This window comes from Ochlerotatus camptorhynchus, unplaced genomic scaffold (assembly GCF_037179485.1).
Source record: "Ochlerotatus camptorhynchus isolate MF236.1 unplaced genomic scaffold, CSIRO-AGI_Acam_v1.1 ptg000406l, whole genome shotgun sequence".
Taxonomy (NCBI): Eukaryota; Metazoa; Arthropoda; class Insecta; order Diptera; family Culicidae; genus Ochlerotatus; species Ochlerotatus camptorhynchus.
The window spans coordinates 2,248,527-2,266,324 of record NW_027040892.1 but is presented as its reverse complement, the minus strand read 5'-3'; the positions used below and the strand labels follow the sequence as shown (position 1 = coordinate 2,266,324).

The window sequence follows — 17,798 nt, the reverse complement described above, 5'->3', positions numbered from 1 at the left end:
TAGAAAGTCCCTCGATAAAAGTTCGCCAGTAATTTCGTTTCTTTGCTTTTAGTAAGTTTTTAAGCTTTTTTCAAGCTTTAGATACTTTTTCAAAAAGCTCAGATCTTTCATGTCTACGATAATCTTTAAAGGCATCGGATTTCTCAAGATACAACTTTGTGCATTCGGGATTGACGGTAAACATGCTCTCGTCGGTGAACAGGATTACCGGATTTTTTCGCTTAAGGAAGTTCAAGATTTGCTTGCATAGTTCGACTCGTAGCTTCCGGATGCGGTTGGTAATCATGTGAGGTTTTTTCCGTGCCCTCGACGTCGCCCCGCAATCTTCCTTTACGATCTTCCGTGCTGTAAAGTCACTGATCCCGTGTTCCTTTGCCATTTTCCTTATTGAACGCAATCTTCCTTTTGATAGCAGCATCCCTCGGAACCCGAGCTAACCTTGGACGACCTGTGGCCACCTTCGCGGATAGTTTTCCTTTCTTTTCTCAGTCTAAAACACTTTTGACGGTCCACCGGGACCAAGGCGATTGAAATGTCTTTTTGCGACATTTGCGCGTGGGACAAATCACGAGTACGCTGCCACTTCGTCATGGTGCAACTGTCAAACTAAGTAAATCATTTTCCTTTACTCACAGCCTACTACGGTATGAGCTATAGGTTACGTGCATGCAAAGAAAACCAAGGTATTTTATGCACAGGTGAAACGGGAACCTTATTTGTACACGGCGAATGAGAACGACTCAAATTTGAGTTTAGTTCACTCATAATCGCCAAAAGTGCAGGAACTCAGCGATGAGTAAAATTTGTCTCATGGTTTCCTGTGGAAAACCTAAAAAATCTGCCGGAAAATGAGGAAATTGACTAAAATTTTATTCAGTCTCGGAGTAGTACCAATAGACTGACAATCTTTACTTTTCTCAAATTCGGGAATTTTTCCCTGGAAAATCCTGGAAAAACCTGGGAAAACATGAGGCAAATTAACTCATAGCTGAGTTCCTGCACTTTTGGCGATTATGAGTGAACTAAACTCAAATTTGAGTCGTTCTCATTCGCCGTGTACGATTTGCACTATCGCATACGGTACTGTATGAGTTTTTAAATGCACTTTCGTCTAGTTGTCTCTATAAGAGTGCCTGTAGAGAGAGTCTTCAATTCTCAGTTCGGTCTAGAAAATCTTTCGTGCAGGAAGTTATTCTCGACTTCCCCCCAACACGAAACATTTGCTAGACCAGACCGGGAATTGAACTTTAGAACGCACTATCGTCCAGATGCCGTATTTAAGAGGAATAAATTATTGTGCTTTCCACGCAATATTCAAATTAATCCATTTGTTGGTGAAAAAGCTCTGAATTCATAACTTTAAAAATGCTTTAACACTAAATTGAGATCCGGTGAATTAAATCACCCACTGTATTTCTAGAATTGACTCTTGCTTAAATATGCAATGATACATTTAACACGAGAAGGAGAACATTTTTGCTTATAATCCGATAAGATAGATCATCCCGTTTACGCAGACGAATTTAATGATTGTATTGCAAATTTTTCAGGCAAAGGAGCCTCCATCACGACCAGCAATGCCCGTATCGGAGAATCGTAAGTAAATTTTTATCTTTTCATTTAACATTTCACTTATGTAGTTTTCGTAGTATGTCATCTAGTATCGCATTGTAAATATTAGTGGTAGCCCTTAAAAAGACCATCACCTACATTTAGTTTAGAACTCGCAATTCTCACCATTAACGAATGCTTCCTCATCAACAACAACAACAACAACTACAACGAGAAGAAAAGCCTTTCAGTTAGTATTAATTTTGGTTTCTCTTCACTTTCTCTCTTTTCCCTTCCTCCCGGCCACTGTACAAAAAATTCCACAAAATCCCAAATTCCGAAAAATCAAAACCACTTACTAACACCAGCGATACTACTGACGAACCTGGTGCTGGGCAACAACTACTTCCCACAACAACATCAACAGCCACTGCAGCAGCAGCAGCAGCAGCAACAGCAACAACAACCGTCACTGAGCTTAACGCTCCACCTACCTCAATCCAGGGCAAAGATTTAAACGGTCACCACGAACATGTTTACAACGAAATGACGCTTCCCATCCTTCGGCCGAAGAATCTCCGCAATCCGGACGTTATTCCCACCCAGCAGCATCAACGACCATCGATCGATACGAGCAGCTTCTACTCCGGTGGTTCCTCGGTGTACGGCGATCCGAACCAGGTGGGACTGCCGGTGGTCGACAAGAACCGTTGGATTCCCTCGCAGCAGAGGGAACTGCTGGAGAGACAAGCGAACCTGCTGATGTCCGGTGCCAGTGTCCGTCGGAAGCGGGAGACGGAAATTTTCTAAGCGACACATGCAATAGTGATTTAAAACATTTTAGAATTTAGACGCACGGAGATTTCATCATTCGGTTTTTGGCATTTCACGTTGAACACGTTTTAGTATTAGTTGCATTAGATGCTTCGTTGTAGTTATTATTTATTGGAGATTTCAGTGAAATTTTTACGACAGTAATTAGCCATGTTGATGGCCAGGGTGCAATTGGGACCAAGTGCACTCGCCACAGCCCAAGTCAGGATCGATTTCTTGCCACAAATGTACGATACCAAATGACAATAAATTTAGTTGCGAGCTAGAACATAGTCAAACTACCATAGCTACTTCATTGGAAAGTGAACAGTCTGAATCTTCTTCAAAACCATCAAATCCAAACACTTCAACCCAACTGCTAATAAATCTCATATTCCAGTAGCCATTAAAGCGGTTCTCATACCGCTTAAGCACTAGCGATTATTTCTTTGTTTATGACTCTTGCTCGGATGGTTGCTCCCATATGGCTGCGTATGAAACGACGACGATAACGACGGCGATGATGCTTGGAGCAGATCGTGTTGACGATAGCAAATCTTATCTTCTGGCTCAGCCAAGCGGAAACACTTTCCCAGTCATACGTCATAGGTGGATATGGCATCCCAATGGACGGCGGACGCGCATATTAGCTCTATCCAACCCATCGTCTTTCGATACCAACACACATACGAACGCTCTGCTATTTTATTTATAAACACAAGCTCACATTCTCCAGACTAATCCCAACAACAGAGAGTTAGAAACGGAGGCACCTTTCATCGTACGCCTTAATTAATTTAGTTTAGAATTCCCAGATAAATCCTCTCGTTATACACGATTTAATTACTGCTAGTGAGACAGACTAGCTCATCACCACCTCCAGCCCCCAGTGGTCTTCTTCTTGATTATTATCATTAAAGCATCTTCCTTTCCATGGAACAGCAATATCACATTCACACATCTGTCGGAGTCTCGGAGTCCTCCACAAACAGACGGAGCCCGGAAAGTGCTTCTCACCTTTCCCAGTGCGTAGGGGTTCATCCATTTCAAGCATAGATTGCTCAAACTGTAAAAGAACGGTGTAAAATTACATACCGAGATTGGTTGTGTGATGTGGGCGGGGTTGGTGTGGGATGGGTGGGGATCATTAGTACGATTTATTGTCTGCTGCAATGATCGTATCGTTTGCAGTGTGATTCCAGGAACATCCTCCCATGCCACGTCCTTTGTTTTGTCGAGTTTAATGAAGAAACAGAAGCTTATTTATTAAAGAAAACGAAATCCGCTTTTCGTTCAACTAATAGACTTACACACACACTCAGGAGAAACAGATACGGTCTGTAGGTACCTACATACGAGTGTGATGTTGGGAAGACAGGATGCGTTGTGGCAAGAATGAAGGGATTTAACTTGGTATCGTATAGATGGGTTCGCATGAAGTCCTATCATGGGATGATGAGCTTTAGTCGTGAAAAATGACTTCACTGCGAATGGAGACAGAAATCTTAAGTGTGTTTGAGAGTCTTAGATGTCAATTATTGTCAATTTGAACGAATGACGTTGTGATGTTTGCACTTTGACGTTTCTGAGCGTGTTAAGAAAGGTAGAAAAAGGTAGAGAAAGGTTCACGGGTCCGGAAATAATGCCGGAATAGAAGAGCTTGTGACCCAACGTAGAATAATAAACCGAAGGAAATGGTTTCGGCACTCTTTGGCCATCACATGTCACTACTGTTGTTGTGGCGACATCTGTTGGAAATTACGCATACACTGCTTTCCGTTAATTGTTAATAGAGGATAGTGCAACAATCTCTGAAATCCCTTACATGAACTCTATTACCAGATACTGCAAAACATTTCTGGTACCTCTATACAGGCTGTTCGGTTCTTAAGGACAAATATTTTAATGAGTGATAGAATATAAAGAGAGAGAGAAAGATTAAAAATTTCCATTTAATTCCACTAGCTTATTTACTTATCCTTGACAGATTCGCGTATTTCGTCTACAATGAGCAGACTTCTTTAGTGTCTTGTACTAATACTCGACTATTAGTACAAGGCACTGAAGAAATCTGCAAATTGTAGACGAAATACGCGTATCTCTCAAAAATAAGCAAGTAAGGTAGTGGAATTAAATGGAAATTACTAATCTTTCTCTTTCTCTTTATACAGGTATTCCATTAAGACGCCCACATTCATCAGGAGTGATAGAAGATCATATTTGATGAAAAAAAAAAGTTCTACGCATATGATCATATCTTAAAGATTATTGAGTTATTGAACTTTTTTTGTTATGGTCTATGCTTGTCATAAATTGGTTCTAGCTCAAAAAATATGCTACTTAGCACAACATTATCGCCTCCATTGGACAGCTTAGCGAATTTCCTCCTTAATAGCGTCCTTTTTACTTTAAGTAAGCTGCTTTAAGTTACAGAGAAACATGTGTGTCTTTCTAGGTGTTTTCCTTTATTATTTCAAAAGATACGTAATGAAGTGCATTGTTTTGCCCAACCAAAAGATGCCTCTCAAAGCGCTCAACAACTCTCTCTTAGACACCAACCTTCTTTCTCGTTTAGTTTTGTTGCAAGTTTCTACGTAGGACTACGTTTTTGTGGAGCATACTGGGGTACAAATACAAAAAGGAAAAAAAATGCGACGAAATAGTGTCAGGTTTTGAACACTTATAACATGGTCATTTATGAATAAAATTCAATTTTAATAACACCATTTAATTCAAATTGAATGTAAGATTTGTTTGGTATAAAGATGATAGTTGTTTACCAATGGTTAACTATTGAAAATTGATCAAAGTTTTCAGCCCTAATCAACGTGCTCGCTGGCTATGACTATCGAGAGAACAGAGAGACGAACCAGTAGCCACACGTTTCCCTGATGATGAGAAGATCTAAGAAGGGGAGTTTGCCGTCTTTCTCTTCTTTGTGAGAAAATTTGATGCCCTTGTGAACGATGCTTATGGCCTCCAATGTTTTGATAAATCTTCCTTTTTGACAATGCTAAAAATTTCATCCACGTACATATACCAACACTTGGGCAACAAATTCCTATCCTCCAGAATATTTTCTAGGTTATCCATGAATAATACACAAAAGAATGGGGAAAGCGGAAATAGGAAAAATGACACCTTTAGTTTGTTTATAAAAAAATTCTCCTGAAATTAAATAATTTTCCTCCATACATAGCTTGAGATTTGACCGAATTTTGTTTTTTTTTAAGTAGAATCCTCGCATTGCTTCAGAGGCCAGTCTTCTAAAATGCAGATGGCTTCCTTTACTGGTACCGTAAAACGGGGTAACAGTGATAGTTTTTTAAAGTACATATATTCTAAAAATTTTTTACAGCAATGACTGTTTTTCAAATTTTATATTTTTAAAACAAGTACTGAGGATCCAAAAGTTAATTCGTTAGTATATGTTGAACGAAAATTAAAGCATTTGCACTATTTTTTTAGTTTTGTGGCCGAACTTCAGTATTTTGTTTTGGCATCGGAAATATAGAAAAAATGAGTGAAACTCAAACTTTATACTAAGCTAGTTAAGTTAATTTATTATTTATATTATACTATCAAAGTTACCCGCATTGTCAAAGATACCCCGTTTTACGGTACACGCAAACCAAAAATTTATTACAATGAATGTTAGTTCCATTTCCTATCATTCTCTGTTCATGAACATCGCAGCGATTAAGTTAGTAGTTGACCTTGCAGACGATGCAATGATTTTTAATCTTTTTTTATTCCGTGTTCTGTATATGCTTTCACCTACACAAGCAAGCATTTGCCTTGATTGTTGTGTATAACATGATAGAACGACGCACACACTTGCCTCGATTCTCTCCAGCAGAAAAGCAAACGAATTCGAGTATGCGAGGAAATGAGACCTCTTGTTTGCTTTTATCCATATCCCGAAGCATGGAGAGAGCAGTGGAGAAAACACAGGTCTGATAATCGCAACGTTCGTGGTTCAAGTCCCCTAGTCGGCATATTTTTTCGACATGATTTATTTCGCTCACTAATACTCTTCACATTTTTCTTCCTCCATTTTCTTGCATTGGACTGCAGCTCGGTATATCGCATCCTCGGTTCATGCGGTCCACTAACATCCTCTGATGATGAATCCCACATAATTGTAAGTGAATCTTACATCCACCGGTTGGGTGTACACTTAGAAAAAGTGCTATGAGATCAAACGCAGGGTTGGTTCCACTTACTTGCATGAGCATGAGCATGAGCATGAGCATGAGCATGAGCATGATTGACCGCCCACGGTTGCTACTCTGTTATTGCCAGACCAACTGTAATTACACAGAGAACCAATAGACGATGCTTGGGACTAGCAATCATCCTCAATGTGTAAAAACTGGTGATCTGGTGAACTGGCGAATCAGGCAATACCAGCGCCAGCCGCCAGAACGCAGGTCAAGAAAGGAATGGGTAGGAATGTGTTGACGTGACACTCGCTTTGATGGAAGCCGAGGAGTCCTCTGCACTTCCACGAGGAATCACTGGGATATTGGGTAATAGGGTTGAGTTTGCAGCAGGGTTCGTTTTGGTAAACGATAAGCTGAATTGATGTCCTAACAATCATATAACGCGAAGGAGCTTGGGATTGAACCCACGGTCTTCTGCTCAGTAAGCAAAAACGTTTGCCACTAGGCAGACGAGCTCTTTTTTAATCATCGAGTTGTTGTTATTACCATGTAGTCATGTTAACAAATAAAACGATTGACGAATCTTGAATGTGGATGGGCTTGAGATTAGACTCTTGATGTTCTGCTCAGTAAGCAAAACCGGTTGCTCTAAGACCGCGTTTTTCTGCTCAGTAAGCAAGCCACTGCAACCGACGATCTTTGAAATCCTAAAACTAAAAGCTACGAAAGAGTACTTAGGCCTTCATTAAGATCCGCTTTCACGCGACGTTCAATGTTTCGATTTTCTCTTTACGCATGGTTCAGGCAATCATAACAAGCTATGACCGACGTGACGATTGTTTAGGACATGGTTAAACAAGCTATTCAGATAAAATTACGTTCTCGAATTTCAATTGGCATGTAATGAACAACAGAAATACGCGACAATTCATATTTTCAGCGGTTGATGGTTCATTTTAAATATACTAACGGTACTGCCTACGACAACGACAACAGCGAATTTGTAACTTACTCCACCTCCACCTCCACTGGTTCTTCATGTCCGCTATCTGTCACTGTTTGCAAAATATCTAATAACAATTACTTTTCAATACTTCCTGTGTTGCCATGGTCATCTGGGAGGAGGGTCGCATCTAGTGCTTTCCCCAGGAACCGTTCACGGCCACCAGCTATCGCCCGTCCAGTCTTGGGAATATCCAACGAGACATCCTTCAGCTTACTCACAATCTCCGACACTCAATGAAAATCGCAGGCACACTTACGCTAGTTACAAAAAAACACACACACACCCGTGCAAAGAAATGGATCCAACAAACGTCACTCTCGTGAAAGCACACCCGTCGTCATCGAACGGCATAAAAAAGGAATTGGTGGGCAATTTTGTGATACGGATTTCCACAATCAACGGGGAATGCACGAATTTCACCACACCCAATTGCGAAGTAGCACGAAGAAGTACTTTTGGTACACTTTCGTTCGAAAACACAGAATTTTTCAAAAATAGTTGCGAGTGAACCAATATCATCACCGCGTAAATAAACTAAAATTATCACCGCGTAAATAAACTAAAATCACTAGCGATGCCACAAATTTCTGGACCGGGAGAAAAAATCAAATAACGCATATAGCGTTAAATCTTCTGTTGCTTGCAAACATGATGAATCATGTTTTCTTTCTCGATTCTAAAACTTCTCGGAAAGCGACAAAAACCACCACTCACACACGTATAACCGTCCGGAAGGCAGAGTGCCAGCGCTAATCTGGCAAATGCAGCCGAAAACTATGAAAGCGAATGCACGCACAAAACAGGGAACAAACTTAAAACACAACCGTATTCAAAGGCGTTCGAAACTGCCGCTTCCACTTACTTGCTATAAAAACATATTTTTGGGAATTATGCAATCATTAGATTATATAATGATATGTTGTACTTGTTAGTAAAAAGAAGAGGGTGTAAAGTATGTGTTCGATTTATAAAACCTGTCAATTTCGCTTTAATGGCGTCACAATCAGCGATCTTATGATTCGTGAGCGTTCACTCAGAATGAGCGCTCACGAGTCTTAAAATCACTGATTGTGACGCACTCTTTATTTAAGGGGGTCGGTTCTCTCCTCTATTTTCTGAAGCATTTGGATATTCTTTTCGAAGTCACTGACGATCTGGCTGAATGATTGAAACTCTGGCTCAATCGCCGAAATGGCATCCAGGTACGCTTTCACGAAAAGCTTCTTATTGTGGTACCGATCTTCCAGCGCATTCCAGGCCACCTCGTAGTTTGCAGCAGTAAGCTCAACGGCATTTATTTCTAGAAGCGCGTCTCCAGACAGTGATAAACGAAGGTACATGAATTTGTCCATGTCGGTGAGGTGACGGTTCTGGTGAATCCGGCTTTGAAATGCATCATGATATGAAACTTGCCGCAAAACGTCGGCAATTTAATCTCCGGAAGCTTGATCATCGAAAGAATGGGTCCAGAAACCGATATTGATGGTGCAAGATTTGCCGACAATACCTTCTGCCGCCATTTCACTAACGCAGCCTTGGTCTTGCAGTAGCTGTTCTCGACGTCTACCTGTGCACCAACTTTCAAAAACAGATTTAATGCCATATTCATACTCGAATTGGTTGAAAAACACACTCAATCTTCTAGTTAACTCGATATCTATCCATTGTAAGCAATATTTTGATAATTGTTTATGTTTTGAGAGTTGGCGCACAGGTAGATTAAGGTTAAGGCGACGCCACTGCTCGACGTGCTTCGTAACAGCTGCGCTTTCATCTTCCCTCTTCTTCGACGCACTTTCCAGCCGCAACTGACGATCATTCGACGATTCCTTGGAATACAGTACTTCTTCCTCGTCGACTTCATCCATTATCACGTCTATCTTCTCAAGCACTTCAAAAAATTTAATTGATGCACTCTCTAATAGCTGCAAACGAACTTTAATCTCATCTTTATCACGCTCTTCATTGTAAATTTGCACGAAACTAGCTACAGAGTTTACCCGTTATGTAATTGACAGGGTACCCGGGTCAGTCTTGTAAGCGGTCACGGTAGTCGTCACATTTCCTGTGATAATTGACTGGCTTTGCCTCCGACATTTGCAAAACAAGCTACCATAGTACAGTACCAAACTAAAATGTCATATGAAAGGCTCTGTCATACGACACTGCCGCCGAAGACCGTCACGAATGTATGTTTTTTTAGTTTTTCTCATAATATGAGTTGCTGATGTTGTGCTTGTGTGAATTCTGAAAATATCAAGCGATGATGTCCTAGCAATAACATTTCTGATCAGAAATGGTTTAAATTATACCAAATTGAGGAATTAGAGCGAAATCACACATGTCCTATGATTGTTATTTGATAATTTTCTTGTTGCTCGAATGTTATTCTACCGTTTGAGTTTTGTGAGAGAGACGACGGTAGAGCATGAGTGTACGAATACAAACAGACTGTCGCACACGACAACGAAGCGAGTGTAGTAAAAAACGTCAACTGTTTCAACCCCTGACCCGGGTACCTTTTCAGATTTCAAGTTAAAAATTGTGAAGTTATTTTCACGATAGGAAACCAGATTTCAGTGATCCTTAGAACTCATGGAGCGACAACTTTCCATGAAGAAAGTTTTCAAATTGCAGCAAGGGGCTTCGAAAGGGGGGGTGGGGGAGTGTCGTGAAATTGTTTACCCTTTAGGAGCTCGACAAGGGTACCCGGGTACCCACAAAATTGAACTGCTTGCTACTGCGGCCAATTTTGACCGATTCTGAATCTTTTGGCACCATTATCTTCTTTCTGGCCAACAATGTCCTTTCGGAATAGTCTGGTTCCCGGAAATCTGGATTTCCTTAATAATGTTCCATAACTAAGCATTTTCTTGTCACTTTCGCTAAGATTCCGAAGGAGTCGATATCAAAGTATCATAATCTCCTTCAAGAAACAATTTCAGCTTTGAGGGCCAGTTTAAGGTTTCTCCCCAGAACGCACATTCCGGCGCAGGTTCCCGTAGGGCCTCTAGTGGCCACAGAAGTGTTTGGGAAGAAACCCCTGCAATATAAGTATCATAATTCATGAATTTACAGCAGATCGGTCAAAATTTCAATTTGTGGTACTATCACTACTGAAATCACTGAGTCACTAGTAAATAAGAACACACTGCATAGGTAAGTTCGGTTGCACTGTCCACTTTCACCACACTTTCCACTATCGCACTAATCTGCACTGCTGACTGCGAATCGACTCGACGTTCCACGGGCCGTGAGACGAACTGACCACCCAAGATTGACTACAGCGAAAGGGAATTCAACCAGCGGAAATCAAGCCAACCATAACTACCAGCAAAGTCCAAGACCAATTCTGACGGCGAAAGAACCACAGGGACCAGAACCACTAAATAAAAAAATCACAGGAATTTGCGCATTTTATTGATGGCACTCGTCACCCATCGAGCCACATTCACTGTACTTATCTGACTCCAATTAATATTGATCAGCGCTGCTCCAGTTTGTAGTCGATCTCCCGTATCCGTCGAAGTCCGCTCCGTTTCCACTTGCCAACAGGAACCACTATCGATCCACTGGTTCAGCAGCAATCCGCCATTCTCCACTCACGTCGAATGTTTTACTATTGGGTACTATACGTGGCCCAAAGCACTTACGCGATGGCGAAATTTCAATTTGCTCTTTTGTCCCGCACTACACAAAGCAAGTGTCCTTTTCCCGACCGCCCAACGGCGCACTACACATTCGCGCGAAACGACACCGCGATTGATCCGGCTCGAAGGACCAATTTATGTTCATGCACATAAAAGCGATGGTATTCGCCGGTGTTTCACGCACTTCACGTTCCTCAGATTTATTTACAACTGACTACCGATCATCTGTTCTGCGTGCATGTATTAGAAACGATACACGATCACCGTTCGACCGTACGCTAAAGCCTTTCCTATTCACTCTACACAGCTGGTTGTATGGTGCACAATAGCGTATGGGAGAGAAAATTGAGAGTGAGTGATCGCGTATTAGGGTGGCTCTCGCAACATAAATACAAATAATAATTATACGATTGGCGTGATCAATCTTCTTTACTTTATTTAACGTCGGTCTCTGTTCCGCAATCTAGTGCCAATCACCGACGGACATCGATTGCCATTCATTGACGACAATCGAATGTGCAGGAAGGCAACTTCTACACCTGCGTAGGATATCGCACCCATTCAACACACATGGGCCGGGACCAACGGCTTTACTTCCCTTCCGAAGGAAGACGTGACCAGAGATTGTTATGCCTCAGAAAAATCCCACCGACCCACAGTGGGACCATTCTGAAAAAAAGACGGTCAATACCTTTTTCTCCCCTTTATCGTCGTTTTAAAGAAGTCTTGGAAGAAGTTTCTCGTAATAATGGTCCGAGTCTTTTGAAATAATTACCTAAATATTTATTAAGCTGGTACTACACTTGCAACAACTATTTTTTTACTGGTTCGAGATAATAGCTTTATGTCTTCAGCAATGTTGTAGAAAAACAAATTTTATGAAACTTTGCTCAAGGCACCAAGCTTCTATATCTTTATATTTACAAGATTTAAGTGAATTCTTGACAGGAGCACCTTAAAATCGATTTTTGTCATTTTTTGTATTATAATCTCAAATAAACGGGGTGATATGTCCTACAAAGTTTTCAATATTCTCAAAATACACAATTTTGCTCAAGATAGTGGTAGTCTTTATAGTTTTGATTGGATTATAAACCGGTTTAAAGGCAAAAAATTACAATTTTTTCAATTTAAATTTCTTTTGAGTGTGCAGGTTTTAGCAGCCACATTTAACATGGTTTGATCAGTCATGATGTGAAGTATAAACGAGCCTAAAATCTTAATCGGGTCTGGTCGGGCAATTAGGTTTTGTCAGTAATTTGATTCTATGCTTTTGTTAGTAAATCATATTTGTACTTTCATTTTCCAATGTTAAAAGGCCAAAAAAATAAAAAATAAATGAACAGTTGCCAACATAATATAAAGCATTCAAAGTGTTTTTTTTTTTTGTTTGTTACTTCATACGTGAAGCTTACGATTTTCAGAGTTGGTTGGAAATGCTATACTAATATCAACGTGAAGCTTTAGTGTGATAATTTATTAACTAGAGTAAGTTCTGAAGAGGATGGGTTGATAGTTCCGTTAGAGTACGGCTGTCTAAAAATTGAATAGAAGTTGAAATGAACGAAGGGCCATTAATGCGACAAGTAAGTCAAACGCACACTTCTTTGCCTAACCCACCACATGTGTGGGGAGACTCGAAGTATCTCTTCGAATCTACAGGCCCATCCAGACAACCTTATCAGGAGCATCTCGATAGCGGAGTTGTAGAGGGACCATCTATGTAATAAAAATGGAGCTGTCATTCTCATCTTCCCCTTCAAACTTCTGTTTATAATTGGAATGGTCCGATGAACCATCGAACCTCCATTTTGATAGCAGTTCAAGATCTCCAAGCTGCATTGATTCCTTTATTCCATCTAGGTCCAAAGACAGTATGCGCTGAACGGTATGATCCATCAATGCCTGCAAATGAACTTCAGCAGATGTCTCGGTGACCAAAATATGGTTGTGATCTGGTAAGCACTTTCGCCTAGCTTCCAAAAGTGTTTTATAGCTGGGGTAAATTTGAGGCGCATTACATCGTTTTGCCGTCTTCCATTGATCTTTAGAAAAATCTCCACCAATGAAGAATCCAAGTCCTTCGTTGTCTGTCAGCACACGAGGTTTCTGTGAAACCTGTTCTGATTTCCATGCTTGCCGGATCTTCTTTGCTCTAGAGGGTGTAGCCTGCATTGCCTCTTGCATAAGCTTGGCAGTCTCGACGTCTTTTGTTTTGCTTATTTAAGTCAGAAAACGATTTTCTTGGCCTACCTTCACTTCTCAAACCACTTCTTGAAAACACATCACCACATAGCCAGCTTCTGTTAGCGGTTTCAAAAACGCTAAATACTCTACTTGCTTTGCTCCAGCGTTTTTGAAATGCCGAGCATAACCTAGAAATGTCCTTTTTAACTTGTTTTTCTCTGTTATTCGACAAATTTTCTTCATTTTCTAAAACATAATCGCGATTAAACACCATTCTCGTTTTACTTGATGCACCTGGTTTTTGCAACCAAACATTGCACAAATCTTTCCGCTTATAATCTCTCATTTTAATTAATTTGAAAACACACGACACGCGTACTACGCGAATTTCTCGCTCAATAGAACTGTCAGTTTCAATAAATATAAACAAATACAACCGCATCGGCTTTAAACAGGTCATACATTTGCGTTGGTGTTGAGCAAAGTAATATTGTGTGTGTGACAGGATAATGTTTATGACCGTATGACTGTACCCAATGATTTAGCACACAGAGCTATTTATCCAGGATTTGCTCCTCAAGCCACTGCCATAGAATACTATCTCAAGTGCACCCTACACGACAGTTTTTATTGACAATAATCGTATTGTCAATACATTTTATATTGACGTCAATACATCGAGATTGACAATTTTTCTGTATTCACCTCATCAATATGAGCGTCATCGTCATAGGCAGTATTGATACAGTCATCAGGCAGTATTGACAATATTTTTGCCCGTGTGGTGTGTGCTTCAGTTACACACCTGTGTACAATCCTTATGGGCGGAATTGCAACGCGTTACAACCGTCACCACATGAGAATTTAACATAAGCGCGACAATATGCGGAAAGAAACATATCGATCAACATTTTGAATAAACATTAATTTAAAAACATCTTGAAAAGATTATTGACAAAACCTTAGTGCCCGACCACACCCGATTGAGATTTTTGGCTCGTTTGTACTTCACATCATGACTGATCAAACCTGCTAAAACCTGCTAACTTTAATAAAAAAAAAAAAAATTTAATTTAAAATAAAATTTAATTGAAATATTGGTAAAATGTTGCCTTTAAACCACTGTAAAACTCAAACGAAGCTATACATACTACCGTTGTCTTCAGTGTCTTCAGCAAAGTTGTGTAATTTGATAATATTTAAATCTATGTAGAACATGTCAAACCGTTTAGTTGAGATTATAAGACCAAAAAAGCAAAAAACAGTGATTTTAAGGTACTCCTGTCAAGAGTTCACTTAGTATTGTGAAGATAATGATATAGAAGTTTGGTGTCTTCAGCAAAGTTTCATAAAATTTGTTTTCTACAACATTGCTGAAGGCATAAAGCTATTATCTCGAACCAGTAAAAAAAAATAGTTTTTGTAAGTGTAATACCAGCTTAATAAAATGTTGGGTAATTATTTCAAATGACGTGTCCACTGTGCGACCTCGACTGGGATTGAACCCAGACCCATTCGGGTGGAGAAATCAGTCACGCTTACCACTACACCACCGACGCCGGCGGCGTGATCAATCTAAACCGATGATTTTTTAGGTGCATTATGGAATTTAATGGCCAAAAGTAGGTTTCAAACATAATGTTGTCATCAATCTAATCTAGTCCAATAGAAAATGGAAAACTTAATGACACTCAACTTTACGAAAGCAAGTATGATCCAATGAGATATACACGAATTACTGAAGATATAAACACATTTTCGCATTTTTTTTTGTTCTTAACATATTCTCACACAGCAAAAACTTTGTAAATTTACATTATGTTTACATTTGTATGTAATTAGGGTGTTATTTTGGGGGTGAGCCCCTACACAGAAAAAAGTTCTGAATTTTAACAAACGCGTAAAATCTCTTTTCGTGCGATATTACGCTTACTTTTACATGATACATCGTTTAAAATTACGCCAAATCTAGCGTTTATTTGAATTTTTCATACGGTGTAGGTTTCATGACAAAATGCTGTTTTGGGACACCCTAGTGAGCACCCTTCAATTGACGACTTTAATCGATTATGAATAGTGTCAACTCTGCTTTTGATAATTTCGGTATCATCATTAAACCGAATCAATAATCCAGCAATAAAAACCCTCCAATCACACCCTCATCGCGCATCCTACAAACCATGTTTGTACCCCTCACCCCCAAGCTCGAGAACGAGCCTTTCCCCATCGCCAATTACCGGTAATTGGTTCGAATCAAATTTCAATCGGCGGCAGATTATTCCCCATCAAACCACACGACATCGCTCAATCAAACCTCTGCCTGTGAGACAAATACCATACACCGGTTTCGATTGCGAACGCACCTTCCCCAATCCCGATGTTCCGATGATGATGGTGCTGGCTGGGGGTCTGTCTGTCCTCTTGAACCGCGCAACGTAACCAGTCAGCAGTTCAAGCAAATAGCCACCGATGGATGCTTACTTGGGTCTCCTTTTCGCAGTTTGATCCAATTTCTTATGCTATGCTTCTTTTCTGTATTTTCCCTCCCCCGACAGGAGCGACACCGAAAGCGCTGAAGTGAAACAGCCAATTACCAAGACCCAACGGCTGAAGATCCTGTTCGGCAGGAAGCGGGCGGAACTGGGCGACGACGCGGCAGGTGGTGGCGAAGAAATTGCCGATAATGAGCTCGTCCCAAGCCATCCGTCTGCTGGTGACGACGATGGCGGTGCCCTGGAGGACTATGCCACCGTGGATCCCGGCGCCCCCAAAAGGCAACCGACTGCAACCAAGGTTTGTTATGTGTGCGGCCAATTATACCAATTCCCCTGTTCACTCGGGATTTTCCGTTTTTCTTGGAATTCATTTTCCTTCGTTCGTCGGGTAGCCTGCATTGTGTAATGGCTTGATCCCATTATGCCATCGTCTTCGTTAGCGTTGTTGTGCGATGAGTCGTCATCAGTCGTTGATGGTTGCGACAACGACGGCATCGTTTTCAAAAAGGCGAATTTATCGGGAGGACAACCATTCAAGATCATCGTCAATTCTAGCTCACTGAGTAGGGTACATTCTAGTCCGAATCATTTCGAGCTTAATTTACGGGAAAAGTCCATCTTCTAGGGCCACTCCATTATTTATAGACACAATGTAATGAATCCCCAAATTCCCATCCACCCTCGTCAGCCTGTCGAAATCAGCCGAAATTCAATATCTGGTTTCATTTCATTTTTGCTTTCGCATATATCCAACAGGATGAACCGGCGATGCTTGTTTACGCCGAGCTGCAATTGAAGCCTGCCGAGAATAGCTACGTTGCGAAGCTAGCCGAGTCCACCGAGTATGCGGAGATCCTGTACGTTCGGAACGGCGAAGGAGGCAGCGGACCGGTGGTGGTCAGTGAGGATTCCGGTGAACGACCTACGATGACGGCGACGACAACGACAACGACGAAAACGGGACCTTCTTCCGGCGAAAATAAGTAAACAGCCCCCGGCTGACTTTCTGTGGAATGGAGATCCTCAATCATGCTAATTTTCCCACATCAACCGTCCTGAATCTCGTCCCTCCACTCGCTCGCTTGTTTATATTTTAAGAAACCCCGAGACGTGAATAAATCATAAGGTATACAGCATGAAAGATGCAGAAAACGATACAGATAGTGACAGCTAAAGTCAATGAATGTTAGCGGGAGCGCACACTCGCCCCCACCTGATGAGAGGAAACGCGCAAATGTACTTTTAAGATTTCGTAATTTGATGTACTTAATTAAATCTCAAGCAAACAAAAATACGAGCTTTTTGACGTCCATGAAAACAACAGTACCAGTTTACATTTTACGTAATGATTTTATTGCTGTAATTAGAATTAAAGGCGCTTTTTGAAGCTTTGCTGTTTTGCAAGTTGTGAGCGGTTTTTGTTTAAGAATTTTGAAGATTTTTTTTAAAAGAAATAAACGTGGAACGAATTTGATGTTTAATATACAATGATTTAATGAGAAAGGAAACCTACTGCTAGCTGAAGCACATTTTCAGGGCAAATAATCATTTCGGAAGTAAAACACCACAAGTCAAGTCAAAAGAACTACTATTGTAACAGTCAACTCTCCATATGTTTCGATATTCGATAAATAAAAGATGATTTTAATATGCACAGCCACTTGAAACTAATTCAAAATGGCGAGAATTTCACTCAGCTTGATGATAATTGCGGATTACTCTTGCACGGAGTAAACGTTTCTCCGTATCCACAATTGTGTAGCCATGTTTACTTAATTCTTGAGTAACGTTTACTCTGTACACGAGTAAACTCGCAGGGGAAAGAACCAATTTATTATGGTTGTTGCATGGCAAAGCTACCATTCTTCTTTGCTGAAATGGTAAATTTTGAGCTTGTTCGTTACCCATGTGGTTTTTTAAATGTGCGCGC

General features: G+C 40.6%; 1 protein-coding gene across 2 annotated transcripts in view; it reads left to right on the top strand.

Annotated features, from left to right (window-relative positions):
- Positions 1–17,317, top strand: part of LOC135710935 (fasciclin-3-like) — a 285,834-nt gene extending 268,517 nt beyond the window's left edge. The window contains exons 8-10 of one of the 2 annotated variants that reach the window (XM_065233657.1): positions 1,551–1,596; positions 15,929–16,166; positions 16,625–17,317. In XM_065233657.1, the coding sequence (XP_065089729.1) occupies positions 1,551–1,596; positions 15,929–16,166; positions 16,625–16,855 (515 nt within the window). In that variant the 3' untranslated portion in view covers positions 16,856–17,317. Of the gene's footprint in view, positions 1–1,550; positions 1,597–1,919; positions 2,366–15,928; positions 16,167–16,624 lie in introns of those variants that run through there. The other variant, XM_065233658.1, reaches the window with a different exon arrangement.
- The last annotated feature ends 481 nt before the right edge of the window (positions 17,318–17,798 follow it).